The 19,686-nt window shown below is 52.5% G+C and overlaps 10 protein-coding genes across 10 annotated transcripts; 6 read left to right on the plus strand and 4 right to left on the minus strand.

Annotated features, from left to right (window-relative positions):
- The first annotated feature begins 876 nt into the window (after positions 1-876).
- Positions 877-3,448, plus strand: BJX67DRAFT_46293 (putative MFS monosaccharide transporter). Its single transcript, XM_071035051.1, has 6 exons — positions 877-1,359; positions 1,412-1,565; positions 1,799-2,190; positions 2,237-2,319; positions 2,365-2,691; positions 2,741-3,448. Exons 1-6 carry the CDS (start codon positions 963-965, stop codon positions 3,050-3,052), a joined length of 1,665 nt encoding a protein of 554 aa, XP_070887601.1. The 5' UTR covers positions 877-962; the 3' UTR covers positions 3,053-3,448.
- Positions 3,449-3,590: 142 nt separating this feature from the next.
- On the plus strand, positions 3,591-3,926 carry BJX67DRAFT_379991 (translocon subunit SSS1; the record flags this gene model as incomplete). The annotated part of the gene is made up of 3 exons (XM_071032697.1): positions 3,591-3,675; positions 3,748-3,834; positions 3,886-3,926. The coding sequence occupies 3 exons, from the start codon at positions 3,591-3,593 to the stop codon at positions 3,924-3,926; spliced, it is 213 nt and encodes a 70-aa protein (XP_070887602.1).
- Positions 3,927-5,429: 1,503 nt separating this feature from the next.
- On the plus strand, positions 5,430-6,068 carry BJX67DRAFT_379992 (MGMT family protein; the record flags this gene model as incomplete). The annotated part of the gene is made up of 1 exon (XM_071032698.1): positions 5,430-6,068. The coding sequence occupies one exon, from the start codon at positions 5,430-5,432 to the stop codon at positions 6,066-6,068; it is 639 nt and encodes a 212-aa protein (XP_070887603.1).
- A 272-nt stretch (positions 6,069-6,340) lies between these two features.
- On the minus strand, positions 6,341-7,351 carry BJX67DRAFT_46419 (C2H2-type zinc finger protein). The gene is made up of 4 exons (XM_071035055.1): positions 7,227-7,351; positions 6,909-7,168; positions 6,762-6,851; positions 6,341-6,706 (listed from the first exon to the last, which is right to left on the minus strand). The coding sequence occupies exons 1-4, from the start codon at positions 7,245-7,247 to the stop codon at positions 6,469-6,471; spliced, it is 609 nt and encodes a 202-aa protein (XP_070887604.1). The 5' UTR covers positions 7,248-7,351; the 3' UTR covers positions 6,341-6,468.
- Positions 7,352-7,908: 557 nt separating this feature from the next.
- On the minus strand, positions 7,909-8,862 carry BJX67DRAFT_46417 (uncharacterized protein). The gene has a single exon (XM_071035054.1). It carries the CDS (start codon positions 8,697-8,699, stop codon positions 8,139-8,141), a length of 561 nt encoding a protein of 186 aa, XP_070887605.1. The 5' UTR covers positions 8,700-8,862; the 3' UTR covers positions 7,909-8,138.
- Positions 8,863-9,489: 627 nt separating this feature from the next.
- BJX67DRAFT_46415 (Not1 N-terminal domain, CCR4-Not complex component-domain-containing protein) lies at positions 9,490-11,683 on the minus strand. The gene is made up of 2 exons (XM_071035053.1): positions 11,237-11,683; positions 9,490-11,184 (listed from the first exon to the last, which is right to left on the minus strand). The coding sequence occupies exons 1-2, from the start codon at positions 11,489-11,491 to the stop codon at positions 9,637-9,639; spliced, it is 1,803 nt and encodes a 600-aa protein (XP_070887606.1). The 5' UTR covers positions 11,492-11,683; the 3' UTR covers positions 9,490-9,636.
- A 135-nt stretch (positions 11,684-11,818) lies between these two features.
- BJX67DRAFT_349936 (D-aminoacyl-tRNA deacylase) lies at positions 11,819-13,434 on the plus strand. Its single transcript, XM_071028792.1, has 5 exons — positions 11,819-12,006; positions 12,055-12,233; positions 12,298-12,340; positions 12,388-12,581; positions 12,689-13,434. The coding sequence occupies exons 1-5, from the start codon at positions 12,000-12,002 to the stop codon at positions 12,809-12,811; spliced, it is 546 nt and encodes a 181-aa protein (XP_070887607.1). The 5' UTR covers positions 11,819-11,999; the 3' UTR covers positions 12,812-13,434.
- Positions 13,381-15,136, plus strand: BJX67DRAFT_46478 (cyclophilin-like domain-containing protein). Its single transcript, XM_071035056.1, has 5 exons — positions 13,381-13,562; positions 13,622-13,689; positions 13,750-13,759; positions 13,816-13,902; positions 13,965-15,136. The coding sequence occupies exons 1-5, from the start codon at positions 13,547-13,549 to the stop codon at positions 14,903-14,905; spliced, it is 1,122 nt and encodes a 373-aa protein (XP_070887608.1). The 5' UTR covers positions 13,381-13,546; the 3' UTR covers positions 14,906-15,136.
- BJX67DRAFT_46479 (uncharacterized protein) lies at positions 15,137-17,039 on the plus strand. The gene is made up of 2 exons (XM_071035057.1): positions 15,137-15,402; positions 15,452-17,039. Exons 1-2 carry the CDS (start codon positions 15,367-15,369, stop codon positions 16,769-16,771), a joined length of 1,356 nt encoding a protein of 451 aa, XP_070887609.1. The 5' UTR covers positions 15,137-15,366; the 3' UTR covers positions 16,772-17,039.
- Positions 16,893-19,678, minus strand: BJX67DRAFT_46543 (MIF4G domain-containing protein). The gene is made up of 2 exons (XM_071035058.1): positions 18,303-19,678; positions 16,893-18,252 (listed from the first exon to the last, which is right to left on the minus strand). Exons 1-2 carry the CDS (start codon positions 19,642-19,644, stop codon positions 17,015-17,017), a joined length of 2,580 nt encoding a protein of 859 aa, XP_070887610.1. The 5' UTR covers positions 19,645-19,678; the 3' UTR covers positions 16,893-17,014.
- Between the last annotated feature and the right edge of the window lie 8 nt (positions 19,679-19,686).

The following is a 19,686-nucleotide window of genomic DNA, read 5'->3' on the forward strand; positions in this document are numbered from 1 at the left end:
CGGGCGTGCCCAGAAATTTGTTGGAGTCGGGTTCCGGATTTGACTCGGGATGGCGCATTCAAAAGGGACGGCAGGTCGGGTTGATGGAGTCTCTTCTTCGTTACTGATTTGCGGATCCCATTTTCCAGCTGAGGAACTGAGTTTATATTGAAAGAGCAGGATAAAGGACGGCCGCAGCTCAGCCGAGCTTTCTTCAAAACCGTGGAGGAGATGCCGAGTATGCCGAGATGCTCACTCGCCTACTCGATATAAACCTCCCTTACTAGGGATAAAATGGACGGATAACCAAGGAACTCAGCGCGAACATAGAGAACCCTGCTTGTAGGACGCTCTGTGAAAGCAGCGATCCATCAATCATTCCTCTACTCAAAGGGGAAGTCGGAGATAATCCGACGGTTGGGTCGCAGAATCCCCCGGAATCTCCCCACAATCCCTTCCATTTGCTCAGTCACAAAGCTGGTTCAAAGCCCGGAACTGCTTGGCTTTGAAGATTTGCCAATCAAGAATGTACCGTTCCTGTCCGGCAAACCTTGACCGGCCCTTCTTCCACCTCATGTCTCGCTCAGAGACTTCCCGATCCTCAGTCCGGATTCCCGAGAATTGGCTTCTGTCTCTCGGAGTTGACTCGAACCGATCGACTCGGGCAAGCCTTCTCGTGTTGACTGGTGGGGGAGGAGGGGATTTTTATCCAATTCACCTTTGTTTCTCCCCATTCACGCTCTCTCTCCCACCGGGATGTAACCCTATCCGTCTGACCCAGATCTCCAATTGCTCTGGACCCTCCAGTTGATCATCATGCAGACCACGAGGACAGCACATTTAAGTACTCCTGCCACCCCACAGATGTTATAAATCTTCTACTCCGCGTCTTGTTACCCCAAGGTACTTTCTGTTCGACAACGTGGTGACAGCTCTCTTTTCGCTTTCTGGAGTTAGCACATTTGGCAAGGTTCACTGTCACCATGAGTGATAAAATATCCTCGTGGAATGTCGTCCACAAGCTCGAGAAGCGCAATCTTCTCATCGGCATCAACTGTGTTGCGGCATTGTCCATCCTTTTCTTCGGATACGACCAGGGAATGATGGCCGGAGTCAACAACAGCAAGGACTATATCGATCTCATGGGCTTCGGCTACACAGAGATGAAAGATGGGCACCCCGCTCCTGTGGTCACCGATAGCTTGCTCCAGGGAGGTATCGTGTCCGTCTACTATCTCGGAACCCTCTTTGGCGCCCTTCTCGGCGGTTGGGTTGGAGACAAAGTTGGAAGAATCAAGACCATTGCTGCTGGTGCTGTCTGGGCGATTTTCGGTGCTGCTCTGCAATGCTCTGCCCAGAACCACAACTGGATGATTTGCTGTAAGACTGGATTATCAACCCGGGAATTATTACATGTACTGACTCCGTTCAGCGCGCTTCATCAACGGAATCGGAACTGGGATTCTCAACGCCATTGTCCCAGTGTGGGCTACGGAAACCGCTGAACACACGAGCCGTGGGCAGTTCATTGCGATTGAATTCACACTAAACATATTCGGCGTGGTGTTGGCTTATTGGCTAGAATTGTGAGCGCGCCATGTCTCTTTTCGCGAGTCATTATCATTCTTCGTCGTTTCCGTCGTTGCATTTTGAGCCTTGGTGTCTGTTCTGGTCCTTTTCTGTCGGTGGCTGGCTTTGAAGACTGAGGCCCGTCAATTTAAAGCGATATACGGGTGTACTGTCGGCCGAGCTTGGATCTGGTGCTTCAACGCGTCTCTGTTGGATGTTTGGTGAGCGCGTCTTGAGCTAACGATCCCAGCGGTTTATCCTTCATCGATAACGGTTCGTCCCCTTTCCGCTGGCGCTTCCCGATTGCCTTCCAGATCATCTTTTTGATCATCCTGTTCGCCGCCGTCTGGTTCTTCCCCGAATCTCCGCGTTGGCTGGTCAAAGTTGGGCGCGAGCAGGAGGCTCGCTATATCCTGGGCCGACTTCGTGGAAGCAGCGATGAAGATGCCGTTCGAGCCGAAGCCGAGTTTCAGGACATCCTGAGCGTTGCGGAGTTGGAGCGGTCTATGGGCCATAGCACATCTTATCTGGCTATGCTATTTGGCTACAAGACTGGGAAGCTTCATCTCGGCCGTCGAGTACAGCTTGTCGTTTGGCTGCAGATCATGCAGGAATGGGTTGGTATCGCTGGTGTTACAGTTTGTGGGTCAATCACCCTACGAATTTTGAATCAAAGCTAATGTCGTAGATGCCCCAACCATCTTCAGCATTGCTGGGTTCGACTCTATGAAGAGTCAATGGATCAGCGGTCTGAACAACGTCTTCTACATGGTATGTCCCTTGATGTGAATGAAGTATCGTGTACTAACAGATTAGTTCGCAACCCTGGTTTGTGTGTTCACACTCGACCGGATCGGCCGCCGCTGGACCCTGTACTGGGGAGCTGCAGGTCAGGGCATCGCCATGTTCCTTGCTGGAGGCTTCTCAAGGCTTGCGATTGATGCCCGAGAGGGAGGAAACCTGTCACGAGCGAACTCGTTCGGTGCTGCCGCGGCGTCGATGGTCTTTATCTTCACCGCAATCTTCGGCGCTACTTGGCTGACAGTGCCTTGGATCTACCCTGCCGAGATTTATCCATTGGCGGTCCGCGCCAAAGGGAACGCCTGGGGGGTTGTTGGCTGGAGTATTGGGAATGGCTGGCTGGTGAGTGCACAATGTTCATACCCTATACCTACCACACTGACTCAAATAGACCCTTCTGTGCCCCGTTATGTTCAGCTCCATCGGCGAAAAGACACTATACGTCTTTGCCGCTAGCAACGTGATCACCATTCCCATGGTCTGGGCACTATACCCGGAAAGTAACCAGCGAACCCTGGAGGACATGGATCTGCTCTTTGCAGCTGACACACCCTGGGTGTGGGATGCAGAAGCGACCTTTGCCCGGCTCAAGGCCGAGAACCCAGGCTTCGTCGAGACTGCTGCGCGCAAGAATAGCATTCTGGACGAGGAGGTCGCGAAGCCTGTGGCGAGTCTGGAACAGCGCGAGACTGCTGCCCGATAACCGCGAATGGCGCTGGAGACATGTGATACTGTAGAGAGAACAGGGTAGATATCTATTGCGTACTGGGAAAGATCATACAGGACCATAGTCAGAGATCATTGGTCAAGGTAGATTATTCGAAACCTCGGCGGTGTCCTGCCCGCGTGACCTTTCCTAATTAACGAGGCTGAGCTGTCTCGTATTCGCGCATACCAAGACCAACAAGGAAACCGGGAATCAATCAACGAGTTGGAGTCGGGCGTAGCAGGCGATGGAGAGGAGGCTCAAGCGGGAAAGATCGGAATCAGATACATCGCCGCATCCCCAGCAAAAAGGCGCCCAAATTGTGGCTTGTGTGCACCAGCCACATCGCCGTCGGAGATACGTGGCGGGATCGGGTCTTCATTAATCCGGACCCTTTTCCCAAGCTCCAACCGCTGAAAGCACAGCTGGCATTAGCCATCGCAACGAATCTCAATCCCAACTAACTGCCATTTCCTTTCGCTCCTTCGTTTCTTTCCTTCTATTACTACTTTTGTTGTGACTAGGATCAATCATAATGTCCGAGCAAGTACAAGAATTGCTTAACATCCCCCAGGAGTTCCTGAAGGATGGGATGCAGTTTGTCAACCGCAGCCAGAAGCGTATGTCTCGCGTCATTCCCATCCATTACCCTATTTTGAGCTTTGTTGAGAGTTGAGACTGACTTTTCCCAGCGGACAAGCGGGAATTCATCAAGATCAGCCAGGCTGTCGGCACTGGGTTCCTGATCATGGGGTTCATTGGGTACATCGTCAAGCTGAGTATGTTCCCGCCATGCACCGCGATTGGTGGTTTGGTTCTAATGATTTCAGTCCATATCCCTGTGAATAATGTCCTTGTTGGCGGCGCATAATTTCTTCTTCGATATTATCTTCGCGAAATTGTCGAGATCGACGGTGAGCAATCCAACAAGCCATATCGGCTACGAACCTGGCTCGCCTGAACCCGACCCTACCCATCACAGCAAATGAGAAAAAGGAATAAAGGAGAGAATGAAACGTATACCCACATCGCATCACATCTACCGTGGAGCGTGCAATTGCAATTGTATAGTCCAGCAAGTCGGAAGCAGGTCTAGATCGCTCTTCTGATTCCCGTCTGTCGTGCGAAGGAAGGAGATCTGCGGCATCGCATACTTACCACCGGGTGAATATGTCTGGGGCTTGAATCGGGGAGGCGTTAATGTTGTTTTTAACTTGACCACTTCTTTTGTGTCCTTACTATACCTAAGTCAAACTTTCCCTTGTCTGTTAGCGACTCATGTGTCCCGTTCCTTGCATGCACTTCGTGAAGCTCAAGGCTCGCATGCTACCCTCCCCCCACGTTTGGAGGAGCACACCTTGGCGATCAGCACTCCGTCCCGCGACATTGACTCGAGGCTGGGGTCTGGACTCGACGAGGGAATTAATTCCCTGGATCCTGGACACGGAGTCGAATCCATCGCTCAGGGGTGTGCAGGAGTTTCTTCCCCCCCTCACTTCTTCCTCTTCCTCGTAGCACGTATAACCAGATTGGAAGATCTCTGAAGAAAGCACGCCTCCAGATGACGACCTCTAAACGACAGCCGACCTTCCGTGCGATCCGATCGACCTTCAACCGTTCAATCCCCCAAATATGATTGGCCAATTCGCGATCAACATCCGTGAAAGTGCTGACCAAACGCCAGGATGCCCATCATCGCCTACAAATAAACCCCAACCTCGCAAGGTTTGCAATGTTGCACACTGATCCTCGAGCCGATCCTCCAAGTCCCGCTCATCAACCCGAATCCTTGACCCTTCCATCCCTTCCAGAATTCTTCCATCACATCACATCCCCCCAAACCCAAACCGAACAGACCCGACAGACGAGCCAGTCAAGGAGTGCAACCAAACCACGCCACGCCCACACTCACTCGCGACCATCAATCTTTTCTCCTCCTCCAGGTCCTCTGAGGTCCCGTCCCCGACCCTGAGACCGGCCAGACCCTTCAGTTCTTTCTGACGTAGCACCACACAAACAAAGAAACAAACACAAGACAAGTGGAAGAACAACGCTGACTCCACTCCACTCCCCGACCCGTCCCTCCTGCAGCTCCCCTCCCACTACTGGCCCTCCAGCGTCCAGTGCAGGTGGGCTCGCCTTCCCACCCAAAGGGGGAAACAGACTAGAAGGCGCGCCAGAACAACCTGCGCCCCACACCACCACCAACCACCCCTGCGGCAAGACGTAATCCAGACTTCGCTGGACCAACTGAAGCCACGCTGAGCCCAGACAAACAGACCGTTGGTCGGCCGCACTGCCTGCAATCTGTTCCGCGTTCCTGTGCTCGAAAGGACGCCGTCCTTGGATTGGAACTTGCAAAAGAAGGGCAACAATGCCAGTCCCGATGCCAGGTCCACTCTCTGGCCCCCACGATGGTGACCCTCCCTCCTCCCCAGCCCACATCAACAACCGGAGTCAAGTCGTGACCCACAAGGATTCAGATCATGACGCCACACTCGTCCCTCTCAAAGAACCTGAAGTGACAATGAAAGAAGAAGCGGGAAAAGAAGAAGAAAAATTGAAAGTAAAAAAGAACCTCGACGTAAAAAAGAACCTCGACGAAAAAGAAGAGACAAAAAGCACCGCCCACTTCACCAAAAAGATCACCCAGCACCCGACACTCACCCCGCTCCGGAAACGGACGTACATCGCACTCCTCGCGGTCCCGCGCGGCCGCTTCACGACGTACGCCGCGCTGGCGAGGCATCTCGGCTCGAGCGCGCGCGCGGTCGGGACTGCAATGCGCTTGAATCCCTTTGCGCCGGGCGTGCCCTGTCATCGGGTCTTGACGGCTGATCGGGGGCTGGGTGGGTATATGGGGACGCGGCCGGAGAAGAAGAAGGGGCCCGAGGGATTTCGGGGGAAGGAGAATTTGGAGAGGAAGAGGAGGATTCTGGAGGGGGAGGGGGTGAGGTTTGATGAGACGGGGAGGGCGATGGGGGAGGTTTTTGTTGCGTTTCCTGCTGTGTAGCGTGGCCACGATTTATTTTATTTTATTTTATTTATTTTTTTTTTTTTTGGATTTCTGGATGAGATCATGTGTATATTGTGTATGCCAGGTATCATGTCTCCAACGCCGACCGTCTACAGTATATAACGAACTTGAAAAAAGATAATGTAAACAAAAATGTAAAGCAAGAAAAAGTAGATGTGAGTCTCATCGTCTCATAACGCCGCCCTGTCCGTGTCCATGTCCAGGGTCCAGTCCCGTCCCGCATTAGTCGTCAACCATGAGATAAAAACCAAAGCGAAGAAATGGTATAAAACAGAAGGTCTCTGTTAAACAAAACAAAATGGTATAAGAACAGCTACCCGGATAACAGTGGGCCAGGATAGTGAAGCAAACTTGGGGTAGGAGAAGAAGGGGGGATTCAAGCCACCCTCAGCCGCTTGGCAGCGCGGCGCTTTGGCACGTCCATGTGGTGATAGGATCGCAGATGCTCGACCAGGTGGTCGCGGCGAGGGAAGCCGTTGTTGTCCTTGCGCGAGCAGTCGGCGACCGGGCAGTTCTGGAAGACTGGGTAGTGCACAGTCGACTGGTGCCGTTTCAAGTCCGCGGGGCGCGTGAAGCTCTTGCCGCAGTCTTCGCAGCCATATGGTTTGGCGGGCCTGATACAGTCAGAATTGAGTCACTTCTAACAATTCAATACGGAAGGGAACGCACTTGGGTTGTTCTTGGCTGAGGCCGTCGAGAGGGGGGAACATGCTTTGGTCAAGAGGCGGCATTGAGGTCGGCGACCAGGCCGGAGTTGAGCTGGAAGGGAACGAGGTTGGCGGTGTATCCATCAGAGGAAGAGCATCAGGCGTGTACATGAATGTTGGGTTGAAATCGTAGTATGCGCTGTCCAGCGACGAGGGTTCAAATGCCTCTCGGTAGAGAGGGACATCGTTGACACTTGCAGGGCTAGCGACGGTGCCATTGCCATTGCCGTGCATCAGATGGTACATGTCCATGACGCTCAGGCTGGACTCGTCACTGACGGTAGAGTAGGACGAATTGGAAGAGTACGACGAGTAGGAAGAGAAGGAGGACGAGGAGGGCTCCATTGGAGGGCAGGCAATAGGTAGGGTCTGCGGTGGATGTCAGTAGCCGCCCTGCCTTAAGTATTAGGGAAGGGCGGAGAGGTACCATTGTCGACTGAGAGACCATCTTGTCTGGGAATTTTCCTTTGTCGACGATGACCTGACAGGGGGGTGGTTATGGAATGTTGAATCTGGGGAATAAAATCATGGGGAGTCGGCGAGTTGGGAGAGAAAGCAGGTGATCGGGTGCAGGCAGGGCTTTTATAATGGATTTTCGGAGGGCAGACTTGAATCGAGGACTTGTGTGGAAGTCATCGACATCGGTTTCGCACATGCATGAGACCCAAGAGGCTAGTCCCGCCGTCAAGTTGGCGATACGAACACATCCATGGCGGAAAATCACCTGAGCAAGCGCTGGAAGCCGACCTAAAATGTCCGGCCCAAGGAAAAGGAAGGCCATGCATGCAGACTCGGCGCACACATTGGACAAAAGGGCCACACAGCCACCCCGGCCGCTTGGATGCCATTGGCACAGGGCGAGTGACGTATCCCTGCTAGCGTAGGTCGACGAGGCGAGCGCTGACGCTAGAAACAGGATCGAAGCCTTGGAAAAGTTCTTCCATCCTTCTAGTGCTTCTAGCGTGATTCACCCCCCCCCCCGGTCGCCAAAGAATCATGACAGGTTGTGGGTGGTGATTGGCGTGAGGCACCAGGGCATATCCACACGGGCCGGTTACTTGGAAGGAACAATCAACTGGAGCCAGTGAGATATCGTCAGAGCGATCCCCCACACTGGCGAGTTGCGACAGAACGCTGCTTTTCCTGCACCCGGGCGGAACAGGCTGTGCTGGACAAGCACCCTGCAAGCCGAAGACGAAGAGGTGGAGGTCGAGTGATTCGAGGGGGAGGAAAAGAGGGGGGATGCGGCTCGAGTTCGTCCTGGCGCCAATCAGCCTCTTGGCTGTGTCTGTCGGCTGAGGTTGAACTTGTTATCTTGGAAGGCGAACGTGCGGGATCGTCATTTGCTGAGGACGCTTGGGCTTTCAATTCGGAGGCCGCCGATGGCTGAAGTACGAGTCAGGCTTCCTTTGCACTGGGTGTGAACAACGATTCCGTGAGTCTTTTTGGACTCCTCTGTTCCCTCTTTCTCTCTCTTTTCTTTGGTTCCGAAGCACTTGTGCCTGGTATGAGGTAACTCCTCAGCTGCCTGTGGGACCTTGTGCCCTTGGGCAACTCGCAAGTCGGCACGATTTCCCCGGCGGGGCGTTGAGGATCCGCACGAGTGACAGCCTTGTCGAATCTCATCGTCTTCAATAATGATCTCATAACGGGAGGGATTAATCTGCTTGTCGATGAGTGGTTGTGTTGACGAGCGGTCTGGGGATGAGGAGGCTGACTGCAAGGCAGACTCCTCCTCTCTCTCCCTCTCTCTCGCTGTCTCGGTTTCTCTGCAAGCCTTGCCCACGATCACCTTCCACTTCCAAACTGACCGTGCTCGACTTTCAAGGCGAACTGAGTGACCCTTCTTCAAGTCTCGCGCTAGTTGAAAATCCCTCACCGAACGTCGATGCGGCAACATTAGACGAACCCTATAGTTCGCAAGGGGAAGCTCCAATGCTCCGAGTCGAGATACAGAGAGGCCTGCACCAGGCACTCGATCTTCCTATTTTTATCCTCTCGACATTGTCTCTTCATCGGGGCGCGATTTTACTCTTCTTCTTTATCCATTTTATTTTCAAGTTTTTCTTCAAATTTATTTTATTTTTATTGATGATGATTTTATTTCAATTTTTTTTTTGATCATTTTCAGTTTCACTTTCTTCCTTTGTCTGCGCCGATCTGATCCCTTTCACAGCCACCTTCAGTGCTTGGACCGTGACGGTTTCCGCCTGTGTCTGTGTAACAATGCCACTCTTCCGCTTTCGTACTTCCTCCCGACACTTGGGACTCAGGGACTGTTCTGGCGACCGAGGACGTTTCTTTCTTTCTCTTCAGACTCCGTCTATTTCAATTGGTTACCCAAGCAGCAACTCCAGACATGCTGCATGTCCGTCGACCACTACGAAAGAACCGTGTAGAACTCCCTGTCCTGCAGACCCATTCAAACACCAGTTCCTGGACCCATCGATCACAGAGGGTGATGAAAAAAAAATAAAAGAGAGAGAGAGGGAGACAGGGGGAGCTTTGATTCCGTCTCACTTGCAGAACCGCGATCGAAGCTAGATCCTTTCTCCTGTCAACGCGCAAAAAAAGAAAAAAGGACTCAAAAGGTGACTGGACCCTCGCTGTCTTCCTGTGACGAAACAGGTGACCCCGATCGAGTCTGACCACTATCTGAAGGTGGGAACCAAAAAATGCGAGCAAAGGCAGGGTAAATAAGCACAAGTGTTCAATTACAGTTCGTCCTCCAGGTACTTGTAGACAAACTTGAAATCTGCCTTGCGCCGGTTCATCCTGCAGCCTGCGTTAGAGGGGAAACCATGAAACCATAGACAACCACATGCGAGGCAAGAAACTTACCAGGTACTCTCATAGTCAAAAAAGCGATAGGTGCCTTGTTCAAACTCCTCAGTTATCGTCTTCGGCTCCTCGTGTCGCTGGAACCAGGTCTGGTACTGCTTGTGGAATCGCCAGCTTTGGTTCTTGAGCGCCTTGGCCGATAAGTACTGTTGGTAACTGCCCTGACGGTAATAGAACAAGTAAAACAAGGTGTCCGTGTCAATCCGCCCGGTCTCGTAAAGTCGAGGGTCGTCCAGGATTGCCAACGGCTCCTGAGGGTAATAGAGGGGAGTGTTGGAGGGATTCTGGGGCTTGTAGTGACGGGGCTTCTCAGCATCTGCAGGTTCCGGGCAGTTGGCCGCAGAGGCAGTAAGAAGACGCTGCACCGAAGGTGACTGGCTTGTGGGATTGGCCGAAGCGCGGCTCTTAGTGACCTCAAATGAGTGAATTAGATCCTGTAGACCAGGAGGCAAATGGTAGACGGATTCCTCTCCCTCCTCCTGCAGCTGGCACTCTTTCCCAGTTTCTCCATTGGTGGTGGCTTGCGACTTCGAGGCGTCGGTTTCTGCCTTGTCCATCGCAGGTGTGCTAGGCGTCGTATTTGCAGCGCTGGCAGCGGCAGAAACCTTAGGACTGAAAGCAGGGGTCCGTGAACGCCCTTCCTCCGCCACGATAGCGGCAGTGGGCGTGGCTTTCGGCACAGGCTGTGCTAGTGTGGCAACAGGTGAGGCGGTAGAGGAAGCCTTGGACGCAGGCACTGCAGCAGGGAAGGCGGGACTGGTGCCAGGTGGAGGGGGGAGTGGCGCGATACCCACGCCATTCTTGTCACTTGCAGCAGCTGCAGCGGCTGCAGACGCGTATTTCAAGGTTTCACCAGGCAGACGCGTGGGAGGGGGGGCAGGTTTCATGGCAGAGGTTGAGCTGCTTGAGTTTGAAGGATGCAGTGTTGCCAGAACCGGAAGCGGGGATTTCATTTGAGCAGACGGCCTGCGGTTGCCAGTGGCATCGCCTTTCGAAGAGGGCTTGGGCTTTACTTCGATCTCCTCTTCCTGCATGGACTGGGTGTCTTGCGAGGACACCCGGTCGTTGTCACCGCTTATTCCAAATTGCGCTTCAGTCTCGTCGCCCATATTCAGATCGTCGTACAGCGTCTCGTCTTCCCCGGAGTAGTCTAGATTGTGACCGTCTTCCACATAGTACTTGATGCTCTCCTTGAGATCCAGCACCTGGCTTGTTTCAATGTTGCCATTCTGGAGTGATCGTAGCAACAGCTCCAGTTTATTCACATGCCATTTGTGGCGCTCCGTTAAGTGTGAAAGATCTGCCAGACGGTTGGTCTTCGTGACATCTTTCTTTCCTTTCTTCATTGACATGTGAAGCGACTCCTCTTCTGCCTCCATGGCTTCAATCTTTTGTTGTAATTCATCCACCATGTTGGACAGGAAATCGCATGTTTCGACCTTTTCCTTCTCCTTCGGATCGAGTCGCGACGCGGCGGAAAGGCCTTCTTTCGAGTAGGCTTTGGTCTTCATCTCCTTCTCGACGGCTTTGAACTGTTCCATGCACTGTACCTCCATTAGCCTCTCCAGCAGCCCCTAAAGTTTGTGGGGGTCTCACAGTCTCAATGGCCCTGCGCTGCTCAAGCAGCGGGCCCTTGTCCTTGACCTCATTGCCTGAAGCCCATGACTTGATCTGATCACGATATCGTTGAAGCTTCTTGATCTCTCGTTTTAAGTTCTCCTCAAGCTTATCGCGTTGTGTGGGGTTGCTGGCGGCGCGGATCTTCTCATAGATGCCTTCAAATGTTTGGATGCCCTCCGCAACCTTTTTGAAGGTCTTGTCGATCTCCTGTTGCGTCTTGCGGGAGGTCATGGCTGCTGTTCAGGCGAACAGATCGCCAAGAGACGAAAAGTCCAGGACAGTCGGCGCAGGTATTCGGATAGATCTTGGGGGTGGCTTCAGGAAGGAGCTGGGAGGAAATAAAGGAAGAAATCGATTGCCTAGCAAATTTTCACAGCTAAACTGGACGGTGTATCAGTGTTAAGAAAGTCTTAACAGGCCAAGTGAATGTCTCATTACCTTTTCCAGTGGTCCAAGAAGCTGGGGATATGGTCCTTTAATGGCAGGCGGTCACATGGAGTTCTGCCAGATAGCCTTGTCCACTCAGGCAAAGGCGGGGAAAAGCATCTCATGTGCAAGCTGTCACGGACTTTGAGGGCCTTTTAACTTATCTTATCCCGGCCTAACTCTGAATTGCTTTGGGATGTCTAGCTGAGATATCTATGGGTTGAAACTCATCTCCTGGGTTGGTGGTTTACTTAGGACACTCGCCAGCGACCACCTCCCGCCAGTAACGGGTTCGCTCGAGGAAAGCAATATCATGAAGGGTAAGGAGCATGTTCGAATTGTTCTCTGGCATCCTAACACGTTTATAGCTGTCATTCAACGAGTCAAATCCGCTTCCGTCACCGTGGATGGCCAACTCATCTCAAAGATCGGCCGGGGCCTTTTGGTTCTTGCGGGAGTCGGAAGGGAAGACACGGAGAAGGATGTGGACACAATGATCAACCGGATATTGAAAGCTAGGCTATTCCCGGCTGATACCGATAAACAGGTAAGCGGCCTGGGTTAGTGGTTTGAACTCGGCTCCGAACGGGATTAACAAGGTCGACGAGCAGTGGAAAAAGAACGTCCAAGACATTGATGGCGAAGTACTTTGTGGTATGTCGACTATTTACCAGCTCTGTACTTTATACTGACCCCTGTAGTATCTCAATTTACGCTCTTCGGCCAGTTAAAGAAAGGCAAACAACCCGACTTTCACGAGGCGGCCAGTGCCGATACCGCTCGCAAACTATACGATTACTTCTATCGGCGCCTCGGCGAAAGCTACAAACCTGAGCGCGTCAAGAATGGCATTTTTCAAGCTCTGATGGATGTTGAACTGATCAATGATGGGCCGGTGGGTGTCGACTACCGCAGTGAGGATGCGGCGGTCGGCTAGCTCTCGCGTCTCTAGTGATTTTCATAATTAAGGACCAGCGGCTAACAATTGTGTTCTACGGCCAGGTTACAATCGAGGTAGACACACAGTTACCGAAAAGAGAGAAGAGTGCAGACGACAAGGCCTCATCGGATTCGCAAAAGTCGGGGAGTGTTGAGTTTAAGCTGCCTGCGGAGCTTCTGGAGTAGGCGCACAGATCGGTTGGTCATGATGATACCCCACAACTGTTCATATAGACTTGTATAGCTCCACAAAATACCGATTTTTGGGAGAGTTTCGGAGTGACAACTGCATAAATTGTCCAATAGTGTGTTGCTGTCTATGCACCCATACCTCCGCCGCAATCCTGGTAAGTGGAGAGAGGATCGCATTGCCTGTTATAGCACTGGCAGGGCTGCAGGAAAGGAAGAGCATGAAACCCGAACTATTTGTCCTCAATTGCCTCTCTGGCCTCCGTAATTTCCCTATTCTCATATCACAATCCCTTTGCACAGACACTCGAAACCAGAGAAGCCGTAATGAGGCCGAGGCCCAATAATAATCAATCCACTGCACCTCGAGCGATCATTTTAGCTTAATCTCATCAAGTGCCGCCGTGAGGTCAATCTGGGCGAAGAAGACTGAAAAGAGCACAGTGCCCCTCATCTCAAGCAGCTAATCCCCTCAATTTGGAATTAACTCCTTGAATCCAGAGCGCGCAGGCAGTCTGCCGTCGTGGCGCGGCGTGATGGAAGCTTCCTGAAGCATCGTCAAATTGAAGGCTTCCTTTGAGCCCACTCTGGCGGCTGTCTTTTCTTCCCCTCCTGCGAGCAACTCCTCTTCTTCTTCTTCTTCCTCCTTCTCACCTCCAGCCCTGTTTCGATCTGTGCCGACCTTCTCTCTCTGCATCCACTTCCCTAAGTCTCCCCGACTCACGCTCCACCATGGCTGAGACTCAGCGTACGTCTTCCGCTTTTCCCCGCTTTCTTTTCGACATACTCACAGAACTTAAAACCCAGGTCGTCCTCGTGTCTTCTTCGACATCCAAATCGGCCAGCAGAAGGCCGGTCGCATTGCTCTGGAATTGGTGAGTCTCATCTTGGGTGATTTTCGCTGCTACGGTGTTGCTAACTACCCCGCCTCATAGTTCAATGATGGTATTGCCCACTAACTCATTGCGCCTGTTTCACATTCACTCTGACAATATTTCCAGTTGTCCCTAAAACGGCGGAGAATTTCCGGGCCCTCTGTACCGGGGAGAAGGGCGTGGGAAAGCAGGGCAAGCCATTGAGCTTCAAGGGTAGTGCAAGCTCCAATCGAGTTTTGGGTAGACAACCGGAAATCTGATGCAGTCTCCTCTAGGCTCGATCTTCCACCGAGTTATCAAGCAATTTATGATTCAGGGTGGTGATTTTACCGCGTTCAATGGCACTGGTGGCGAGTCGATCTACGGCGAAAAGTTCCCCGACGAGAATTTCGAGCTGAAGCACGAACGTCCTTTCCTCCTTTCCATGGCCAACTCCGGTCCTGGGACCAACGGCAGCCAGTTCTTTATCACTACCGTTCCCACCCCTCATCTTGACGGTAAGCACGTGGTTTTCGGTGAAGCGATCAATGGCAAGAGCATTATCCGGAAGATCGAGAATCTACCAACTCAAGCCGACAAGCCCACTTCCGATGTGACTATCGTGGACTGTGGTGAGCTAGAGGGCGAGGAGTACGAGAATGCGGACAAGCAGGTTCCGGATGCTACTGGTGACCCATACGAGGATTTCCCGGACGACCACCAGGGCGAACAGTTGAATGCTCCTGTGTGTTTCAAGATTGCTTCGGACCTCAAGAACTTCGGAAATACCGCCTTCAAGAATGGCAACGCCAGTTTAGGCCTGGAGAAGTACCAGAAGGGACTGCGCTATCTGAATGAGTTCCCCGAGCCCGAAGAGGGAGACCCCAAGGATCTGGAACCACAAATCAAGTCACTGCGCTTCACCCTTCACTCCAACTCGTCTCTTCTGGCAAACAAACTTGGCCAGTTCAAAAACGGTAGAACCTGGGCTACTTACGCCCTCGAAGTGGCTGATGCCGCCAACTCTAAAGATGCCGATAAGGCCAAGGTCTACTATCGGCGTGCAGTTGCCAGCAGCGGGCTCAAGGAAGAAGATGAGGCTCTGAAAGATTTGCAGGAGGCGTCTAAATTGGCTCCCAACGATGCTGCAATCGCTGCCGAAACAGCGAAGGTTAACAAAGCCATTAAGACCCGGGAGGCTAAGGAGAAGGCCACTGCTCGGAAGTTCTTTTCATAAACGGCATTATCGTGGTCATGATTTATGAAGATTTCCTATTCGTCACCCTCATCTCCCCTAGCCATTTGCATAGAAAGTGACAAGACCCCTGTTCCACAGGAAGGGCCTTGCATTTCCGGTTTCGCCGAGTCTTCGAGCTTTTGTGGCGCATCATTCCCGAAGCCCTTATACAGTACCTAATTTGATAGCATGGAGAATTAGGCGCACTGAGTTGTTGTTCCTAAATTCTACTCCCTTAGTTCCATTCGCCGATGGCGACATGTACTTGAAGGCAGAAGGGAATAGAAAGATATTTCCAAGGTTCCTTGAAAAACAAGTGTATTCTTGGAGCACGAATCCATAATTTGGAGTGTGAATATTGGTGCCTGAGGTGCCAACTGGGACGAGCGCAGCCCAGTCCAGCTCTCCCATCCATCAACCTCCCAGTCTCCGATTTTAACCCCACGACGATGTGACGCTATATGATCTACTTTATAGCTTTAATGCCCACCTCTAAAGTAAGCTCCCACTGTCTGAGATCGGCCGATAGCTAATGTGTCAATGTAGACCCCAGTGCACGCTCCGCGCCAAAATGTGCGTTCGCAGTTCGCCTCGACCCCACGCTTCGTCCTCTCCCAGCGAGCAGTAGGCCAGCCTAAAAGGGCAGGAGATAGTGATTCTATCCTCTCTGAAGAAGATGCGGAACCATTTCCCGTTCGTGTCACCCAAACAGCGGCGCCGGTTCAAACGTCCAGCCGGAAGGATGTGATTGAAGACCCTCGCAGCGAATTGGATCATGAATGGGGCCGTTATGAAGCGCCGGCCGATGAAACTCGAGCCGAGAACATCCCTAGTAGTCCACCTGTGGACGTGGCAGAGCTAGATGCCGAGCTCGAAGCCCTCTTCGGACCCACGAAACCTCGCGCGAAAAGACGTCGGATCTCTCTTCATCAAGCGACACCTGTCTCTCAAGCTAGAAAACCGCGCGACCTGATAGAGTCCTCTCCTCCAGAGCCTCGCTTTCCGGAAGCTGAGCCCCCGTCTCCGTCTCTCCCATATCGGACAACTCCTTCAAGGGCACCTCGACATCCTGCAACCCCTGTAACAGCCAAACAGACCACTCGCAACCTTCCCCGATTCCTGGTGCCTTCACCGTCTTATCCGCCATCCAGTACGCAATCTCAACAACCTTTCAGACCGCTAGCAGCGACCCCAGGGCCGACAACCCGAAAACCAGTCTTCGTGCTCCCACGCTCGCCTTCTCCCGAACAGGATGATCAAAATGACATACCTACGCCGTTCTCACCGTCGTCCCATGCGCTTCGCGGGCGGGGACGTCAACGTTCATCTGCCCCAAGCTACCTTCCCGGTGGCATGGCAGCAGAGGTGCGGAGTTGGATCCTAGAAATGGGAACTAAACGAGAGCAGCAACTACTGGCGGTCCGCGACAATCGCAATGGGGCGGGTCCATCATCCGTTGATTTACAACAGAAATACTCACTGGTCGTTCGTATAAGTAACGTCCGTCAGCACGCCCTTGGTAGCTGTGGCCTGCTTGCTTTTGTACGGGGTCAAGATGAGCCCTCCCTTGAGCATATGGAGTCGGGAGACGGTGAAGATGCTCCGCAAAAGACAAGGAATGCCCTCCTTCTAGGGCCTCCTCGACTCCGCCCAGGAGAACTACGGACTTCCGCTCATGTACCCAGTCTTCAGGCGGGAAATGTTGTGGGTGTGTTTCGGGGGTTGGTTTGGGAGGTAGACAGTGAGCTCGATTCAGGCGTTGCACCTGAGTATGAGCGGGCTTTGCAGCATGAGAGTGCGCGTTGCCCGGGTCTGGGGAGGTGGCTTGTTGGTATGGAGTGGGAAGTGATATCCTCCTCGGATTAGCTCGTACTGTTATGTCTAGTCCGTTGCTGTTGATCGTTTGGTTGATGATACCCAAGGCGTCTATTGCGGACCTTTTACTCTAATGATGATACATACTCCAAGCAGACGCCGTATAAATACAAGATTTGTGCTTCATGCGCAACTTTCGAAACCCATGCTACATCCCAATGCAACCCATACGCCATGCTTTCCTAATCAGAGGGTAGAGTCGTCCCCAAAGGCAAAATAAAGAATACGAAAATCCTAGAGAGCTCCACCCTCTTCTCCCTCAACAACCTTCAAGGCATCAACCGCAACCCTGACACCCCACTTCACCATCTTCTCCTCCTTGTCCGAAGAAACAATATCCGTCTTCGCAACAACCTTCCGCAGGAAGAATATACACCCTTTAACAATCTGCGGCGTATCCCGCGAGCGCATGAAGATCTCCACAAGGGGCTTCTCATCGAACTCGGATTCTTCGCCGTCGGATTTTAATTTTGGCTTTTCCCCCTTCTTCTTCTTCTTCTTCTTCTTCTTCTTCTGAGATTGCTGGATGATACTTATCATGAGGAGTTCGGCGAAGTTCTTTGTTTTCGGTTGCAGGTATGCAAAGTTAAGTGTCTTCAGGACACCCAGTGTCAAGGTGCCGTCCGCAATAAGGGACGCGTACATCTTCGCCAAATTAACGATTTCCTTCATGGAGAGCGCGTTCTCTTCATCTTCGCCGTGGAATCCATCGTCATCTTCGTCATCGCCTAGATCTCCTGTTTCCCCCATGCGCTTGAAGACGTTCCAGAGCGTGTACATGAAGGAGACTTTGATGCGGCGGCCAAGCTCTCCGCAAAGCCGACGAGCTATTAGGGTGTAGTACGGGTTGTACGCTTCTTCTTCCAAGGCGCAATGGGTGAGGACGCGGGGGATTTCGAATTCCTGAGCCCGTTTCAGGCGGAGTTTCAGTAGTCGCACATGGGCGTCTTGGTAATCTGTTGCGGACATGATGGCGACGAAGATGGAGCGTCGGACATCGGTGTTCATGCGGTGGGCTTTGGCGAGGGAAGCGTAGTCCGGCTCGCCGTCGCTATCGTCTTCTATCCCTGTAGCGGCGGCAGTCTGGTTGCTTGAGGGCAGGGTGGAAAGTTCGCGCTGGGCTGACGCCAGAGGGTCTTCCTTCCAACTGGCGCCGACGAGCCACCATTTGCCCTTCTTCGAGGAGTTGTGGATGTCGTTCCGGGAGATGCTGATGGGTTCCGAGGCGCGGATGACGCGGGAGTTGTTGAGCAAGCCGAGGATCTTACGCATTTTCGTAATGTGCTCGGAGGCAACGGTGGAGTTAGCGGCGGATTTGAGGCGGTTGTTCTTTAAGTCTGTAATTGTGTCGATCATGAACTTCGTGCGGACGGATAGGGAGTCTGCGCCAGCTTTTACGACGGCTGGTTGGATGAGGAGGACGATGTCTTTGAGGGAGGATGGGTCGTCTTGTCGGAGTTGAGGGCCAGAGTCTAGTTTTGTCAGTCATTTCACTTGAATGCTTGGGGAACGTGAAGCTTACTTCGGATGATCTTGAGGAGGAGCTCGGTATTCTCCTCGTTGATATCTTGCAGGAAGAGTCGGATGTAATCGAAGATCAAGGTACTGCCGATGACGTGGAAGTTGTAAAGCTGCGATAGAAGGGCAATTAAATTAATTGTTTCCTTTCCTTCAAACTTGCCCCGTTCGTCTCCGCCGGTATCAAATGTTTCCACAATCTTCTGTACAATCTCCGCACCGAAATCCGTTCCTACCACTCTGTATACCGCTGCAATAAAACCCGCATGTAGGATAATGAAAGTATCCTGGAGAGCAGACCTCTCACAAATAAGACCAAATAAGAGGGATAGCAGCGTCGACGTCACGTTTTGACGGGGGTATTCTCGATAGAGTTTCTCGAACTCCGCAAGAATGGAAACGAGATTCGCCTCGGAAAGCTTATTCAGTTGGCCCTGCGCTTGCCTTCTAAGTCGTGTGAGCGATTCGGACTCTGAATTTGACGCGGCTCGTAGTGAGGGTGGTATGTATTTTGGTGGCTGAGGCTCTGCTGCCGCTGGAACAGGCGCAATGTAGGGGTTTTCTTTCTTCTTCGGCGTAGTTTGCTCCTCTTCGCTCTCTTGGTCCTCATCATCTTCCAGTCCCGCCATATCTCCCATATCGTCGAAAGATTCGAAATCCTCATCGCTTCCTAGATCACTGTCGGGCTCTTCGGAATCGCCGACAGGTTCCAGCCCCTGCGCCTTTCTCCTCTTATTCAATAGCCACTCGTCTGCCTCGCGTTTGCGTTTCCGGCTTTCGTCCGCAGAACCCTCGTCTAGGTCGCCTAGTAAATCTCCGAGGCCGTCATCTGCAAAGTTCTTAGGGATTTTGCCCTTCTTCAGGCCAAGCTTCTTCTCAAGCGCGGCAATCTCGGCATCATCCTGTTCTAATTTCTCCTGCACCGCCTTCGATACCTTCTTTCGCGGAACGTCGGCCACCTTCTCGTCTTCGGCTGTTAGCTCGAGTGCTTTTTTCGTTTTCTTCGTGATGGAGTTCGGCTTCTCATTCTTCTGTTTCGCAGCCCTAAGCTTGGCCATGACATCCTCCTCCTCATCAGATTCTCCCAAATCTCCTCGATAATCAGACCCATCCTCAAAACCGTCAAAGACCTCTTCATCATCGTATTCATCACGCCCACGAGTACGTCCTCTCTTCGTCGTAGCCGGCCCCGGAGCCTTCCTCCCCGCCCTCTCTTCCTGTCGACGTTCTTGCCGAGAGAGCTCCTCGATCCGCCTTTTCTTCTTCTCGCCAAACCGATCTCTGATTCCGAGCTCTTGCCGAAGACCCCGCGGCAAGAAGGTCGTATTATGCCTAGGACGAGGCATCGTAACGTAAATTTGTCGACCTCTGACGGCGATATCAAAGCA

Source organism: Aspergillus lucknowensis, assembly GCF_044049455.1.
Source record: "Aspergillus lucknowensis strain CBS 449.75 chromosome Unknown BJX67scaffold_13, whole genome shotgun sequence".
Classification (NCBI taxonomy): Eukaryota; Fungi; Ascomycota; class Eurotiomycetes; order Eurotiales; family Aspergillaceae; genus Aspergillus; species Aspergillus lucknowensis.